A 5,636-nucleotide genomic window follows, 5' to 3' on the forward strand; every position below is an offset into this window, starting at 1 on the left:
GAGAGAGAGTACATTTATTGTTGCATTAACATCTTTTTTATTTATTTTTAAATACTTAAAACCTAAAATAAAACTAGTGGCTCATATTCATTTCTCTCATTTCTTGCAATAATTTGATTTATTTCTTAAACTTAAACCTATGTATATATGAGGTATTGTATTCTTCTTTTACATATTTAGCGATCCATTATGTGTTTTCGGTATGGGCCACCAAGTAAACAAACATCTTGGTAAAAGGATAATTTTATTGTTTGTAATTAGGAAAATAATGAAAGCTTTAATAATACATGTAGCTACAATGTGATTTTTGTGTTGTAATCAATATCCATATATTGTTACCATTACACATCATGTTCCTTATTAACCAGAAGCGGTGCAAAGAGTCCTTATCAGGCCACTAGTGCCAGTAAGGGTTTCAATTTCACTCATCCTAACCATGGCTGCAGCAAAATCCGAATCAAATGTCGAAGGATTGCCGATGTACTCAGTCACGATGCTATCATTTGAGTCTCCACTAAAGAGTACCTGGTCTGAGGCAAGAAGGCCTCTCCTATCTCTTAGGTTCAGGTAGTAGTTGTTGTCAAATGTATTTGGTGTCACTAAATCAAGTGGTTCCAAGTTTCCGTTGCCATTTGGTGAGTCCGCTGGACAGTTGCTCCTAGGTTGTTAGCAAAAGTAGCATCTATGTCTGAGGCATTGTTGTATATCCTTGCCCTAAACGTAACGCATCGTGCCTGTCCAATTGTGTGAGACCCTAAAGGACAGAAAACAATGGAGATGCTCATCAGTCAATGGAAAAGTAAATGTGATATATTATGAAGGGCTAGAAAAAGATCTAACCTAATAACGCAACCATGCCTCTTGGGCTTAGACTCTTTCGACCAAAGTTATCAATTAGTTGGGTTAGATCCATATTGGCTCGTGGAAGATCACTTGTGTCCGAACTGAAATTTGGAGAATCTCTTCTTCCAAGTCTTACCCACTACTAGAAAAAAGACCTTTAATGACACGCGCATTATGACACACAATGATTTATGACATGCAAATGCGTGTGTTATTAAAAAAATGTCATATTTTTGAAAATTTAAAAGATTTATGACATGTATTTTTGAACGTCATCGATTGGTGTCATAAATAAAAATAAATAAATTTATTTGTGTCATCTTATTAATTAAAATAAAAGATTTATATCAAACCTGCACAACCCTTGACCCTTATACATTACGAATGGCAGACATCCACATAACCCTCCACAGCACCCCACCCCCTCCCAACAACCACTCTCACGATCAGTCGTGGCTGTCATCAGATTCTCAGTACCCTTCCCGCCACCGTCCTTCTCATCCCTTTCGCCCCCTGTTCTATTCCCAATCATAATTACTTGAATCATTAGCTAGGGTTTCTCTAACCCTAACCTAATCTGAATCCCAATCTTATCAATCCAGACCCTAATTGGACCTCCAATTTCACACAGGGTCATTAGTAGGTAAACGACCAGGATATTGGATTTAGATAAAAGTTAGTTAAGGTATGAGATTTGTTTCCCTTTCTCACGGCTCATTTCTTTTTTTGTTAGGTTAATTGATCTATTAGGGTTTTTTTAAGCAGACATTAGTTTCCCCTTTTCTTGTAACAAGTTGTAGGTGTTTTGTTTTGATGCACATCAATTGTTTGTTTTAACGCCTGAATGGGAGATACCTTTTTTTGTTTAATTATTCATTTGTATCTGCATTGCCATACTTCTAACTTAATTTTGTAACATGTACAGGGTTGAAGGCATCAGAGCAGTGGACCCCCAACCTACATATTGTAATTAAACACAACTTTAATTTACAAATGAAATAATAGAAAAAGAACCAGTAGAGCAAACATGAGTTTCAACCAATAAGATTTTGCCACGCGTTATAAAACTGTCGGGTCTATAGTTTTTTTTTAACGAAATTTTTCTTGCTTTCAACGAGATTTTTGTAGACTCGTATGAGATTTTTTGGACAAGTACGTGGAAAAATATGGTTGGTTAAAAATCTCGTCGAGTAATGATTAAAAGCCGTCAGTTCAACGAATTTTACACGTTTTGAGAATTAGATAGTCAAATGGACCTTTTCTTGACTTTGACAATTAAAATGTACTTTTTGGTCATTTTCCCTTGAAATAGGTACAAGATGCGGTTTGTGTATGCGCATATTGAACATGAATGTAACTATAGTTCTTAAGGTATTACCGCCACGGAAGCATCACGAGCTGCAACAGCCAGTATGTCTGCACACGAAACTACTCCAGGACATACGCCATCAACAGCAGCTTTGGCGTCATCAATAATATCATAGCCCGACACACCTGTATTAGCTTGGGATGCCTTCTCACTTCCAGTACCTTCTAGCAAAACAGATGCATCACAACCCTGAACGAAACAGTCATGAAAATGAAGGCGAATGAGTAAGGCAGCATTGCGACGATTATTTGACACCGCAGCACTAACGGAACTTTGAATGGTTGAGAGTGCATTAGGGCATGTGTTATCATAAAAGGTGGTAGACAACTGAGCTTTGCTTGGCATATAGTTCAATGAAAGAAGTAATATTAGTGTAGGAACCAATATAGTTCCAAATGACTTAGGATAACCCATATGGTCTGGCCGTAACCTATGGTCTGGCTTCTCTACCTTACGGTGGCTACAGTACCAAACCACCGTTTTCATCATAAAATCTTTATTCCAACTCCGTTTGCGGCCACGTCTTCGTATTTCAACTCTCCATCATATCATATATTATTACCTTCATTTCCTCTCCATCTTAAATGCTCCATATTAGTTCCTTAAAGATCCAATCACCTACAATCATAAAACCAATCAAAGTACTTGTGTTCAATACATATAAACAAGTAAAACACACAATATAAAACACTTAAAGCACGTTCATCCTCACATCAAGTATCGGCTTTTTAATGATGTTTGAGATTTGATCTTTGGTGGATATGAATTGTACTTGTAGCTTTCGTTGTGCAACTTTAACTCGAACATAGTGAAAACCAACTTCAACATGCTTTGTTCTTGAGTGAACGATTGGATTATTAGCAAGGTAGGTTGCACCTAGATTATCAAACAAGGGAGTTGAAGTAGAAGGTATGTATGCCCCAAGTTCTTTGAATAGTGCTTCTAAAAAGTTAATTCAGCTACTGTGACGGCTGAACTTTGTATTTAGATTATGTAAGTGATATAGGTGCTATTTTATGTTTTCATGTGATCCAGTAGATGGGGTTAGAACCCATGTATATGGTGAGTCCCTTGTTGGATCGACGACCATTATTCGGGCAACAAACAGGTTAGCGTCCGAGAAAGCAGACGGTGGCAAAGTTCCCTGTTAATGAACATCAGTGATAGACTCATTCACTGAAGGAGGGAGCTGGAGTTATGACGAATTAGCAGACATTGATTAGTTGTTCCTTTTAAGTATCGAAGGATGCACTTGTTTTGCAGCAGTCTAGTAATTGAGACCACAGATATTGGAATTAGATGATGAGACTTTGTAAACTTGCCCAAAGGACAAGCACAACATGAAATGCAATGTGAAGTTGTAATTACAGTTAAAGAACAACTGGAAGACATAATTTCAAAAGGACGATCGATATCCAAAATACATGAAAGATAATTTTATTGTTTGTAATCAGAAAAATAATGAAAGCTTCAATAATACATGTAGCTACAATGTGTGCGCTACTAGTGATTATCGCGTGTTGTAATATTCAACGTATTATTACCATTACATCTCATGTTCCTTATTAACCGGAAGCGGTGCAAAGAGTCCTTATCAGGCCACTAGTGCCACTAAGGGTTTCAATTTCACTCATCCTAACCATGGCAGCAGCAAAATCAGAATCAAATGTCGAAGGATTGTCGATGTACTCAGTCACGATGCTATCAGTCGAGTCTCCACTAAAGAGTACCTGGTCTGAGGCAAGAAGGCCTCTCCTGTCTCTTAGGTTCCTGTAGTAGTTGTTGTCAAATGAATTTGGTGTCACCAAATCAAGTGGTTCCAAGTTATTATTGCCATTTGGTGAGTCCACGGGGCAGTTGCTCCTAAGGTTGCTTGCGAATGTAGCATCTATATCTGAGGCATTGTTGTATATCCTTGCTCTGAATGTAACGCATCGTGCTTGTCCAATTGTGTGAGACCCTAAAGGACATAAAATATTGTACATGTTTTATCAATAAATGGAGAAGTACACACACTATATGAAGGCCTAGACAAAGATCTAACCTGATAAAGCAACCATGTCTCTTGGGCTGAGATTCTTTCGACCAAAGTTATCAATGAGTTGAGTTAGATCCATATTAGCTCTTGGAAGATCAGTAGTTGTCGAACTGAAACCGGAAGAATCTCTTCTTCCAAGTCTTACGGACCATGACGGACCCCCCACCTACATATTATAATCATACACAACGCTAATTTACCAGTGAAATAATTATAAACTTTAGGAACATGTATTTAACTTATATATAGTTTACGAGGTATTACCGCCACAGAAGCATCACGAGCTGCAACAGCCAGTATATCGGCACAAGAAACAACTCCAGGACATACGCTCTCGACAGCAGCTTTGGCATCATCTATGATATCATAACCCAACACACCATTATTAGCTTGTGATGCCTTCTCACTTCCAGTACCTTCTAGCAAAATAGATGCATCACAACCTTGAACGAAACAGTCGTGAAAATGAAGGCGAATGAGTAAGGCTGCATTGCGACGATTACTTGACACGGCAGCACTAACGGAACTTTGAATGGTTGAGAGTGCATTAGGGCATGTGTTATCATAAAAGGTGGTAGACAACTGAGCTTTGCATGGCATATAGTTCAATGAAAGAAGTAATATTAGTGTAGGAACCAATTTAGTTCCAATTGACTTAGGATAACCCATATGATTGTAAAGAGAGAAGTTTAATTTTGCCTCTTGTTTTGACAATAAGGAGCTATGTGATTAACAACAGTCATGTAGCTATGCTATATATACACACATAATGCATGCACAAAATGACATGAGTGTTGAATAAGTCTTTATTTATCAACACTTGGAGGAAAAAACCAAGAAAAGTATAAACTCGTGGCAAGAATAATAATCAACCATGCTGATTTTTTTAATAAGTCCCTTTTGTCCTTTAAACTATACTTTTTGGTCTTCCATCACCTACTCCATGCATGCAATTAATCAACACTTTCATTTTATTATATAAGGTACTGGTCTTTACGTACCAATTGTTTAGTATTAGATCAAGTCATTATTTATCACAAGTGGGTGATATATGGCTGCCATTATTGAACAACGAACTCAGGGGCTGTTTCCGACCCTATATAGGGCTCGGCCGACGTCCAGGTCACAGTCTAGGTGAGGGCCTGAAATTTATATATGTAAATATAAATATCTTTTTGACATTAATAAGTGAACTTGGCTGAAAACGGCTTATAAGAAACCACTTATAGGGCTCAAAAAATATTAACAAGTCCATTAAATATTAATCTAATATCATGGTCTTATTGTATTGGCACTAGGTTCTATCTAAATTACCAAATAATGTGTTTCATTGGCCATTTTTTTTTGGTGGGGGGGGGGGGGGGTGCTGCTGCTTATAGAATGGCC

General features: G+C 37.6%; 2 protein-coding genes across 2 annotated transcripts; both read right to left on the bottom strand.

Moving 5' to 3' along the window:
* Positions 1-358: 358 nt before the first annotated feature.
* LOC143590291 (basic peroxidase-like) lies at positions 359-2,626 on the bottom strand. Its single transcript, XM_077070814.1, has 4 exons — positions 2,222-2,626; positions 1,788-1,800; positions 841-984; positions 359-754 (listed from the first exon to the last, which is right to left on the bottom strand). Exons 1-4 carry the CDS (start codon positions 2,624-2,626, stop codon positions 600-602), a joined length of 717 nt encoding a protein of 238 aa, XP_076926929.1. The 3' UTR covers positions 359-599.
* A 905-nt stretch (positions 2,627-3,531) lies between these two features.
* On the bottom strand, positions 3,532-4,957 carry LOC143590284 (basic peroxidase-like). Its single transcript, XM_077070810.1, has 4 exons — positions 4,515-4,957; positions 4,257-4,416; positions 3,747-4,172; positions 3,532-3,680 (listed from the first exon to the last, which is right to left on the bottom strand). Exons 1-3 carry the CDS (start codon positions 4,917-4,919, stop codon positions 3,778-3,780), a joined length of 960 nt encoding a protein of 319 aa, XP_076926925.1. The 5' UTR covers positions 4,920-4,957; the 3' UTR covers positions 3,532-3,680; positions 3,747-3,777.
* Between the last annotated feature and the right edge of the window lie 679 nt (positions 4,958-5,636).

The sequence above is a fragment of the Bidens hawaiensis genome, unplaced genomic scaffold, assembly GCF_021521415.1.
Source record: "Bidens hawaiensis isolate Kalapana, Puna unplaced genomic scaffold, B.hawaiensis_p1.1 tig00038378_1, whole genome shotgun sequence".
Classification (NCBI taxonomy): Eukaryota; Viridiplantae; Streptophyta; class Magnoliopsida; order Asterales; family Asteraceae; genus Bidens; species Bidens hawaiensis.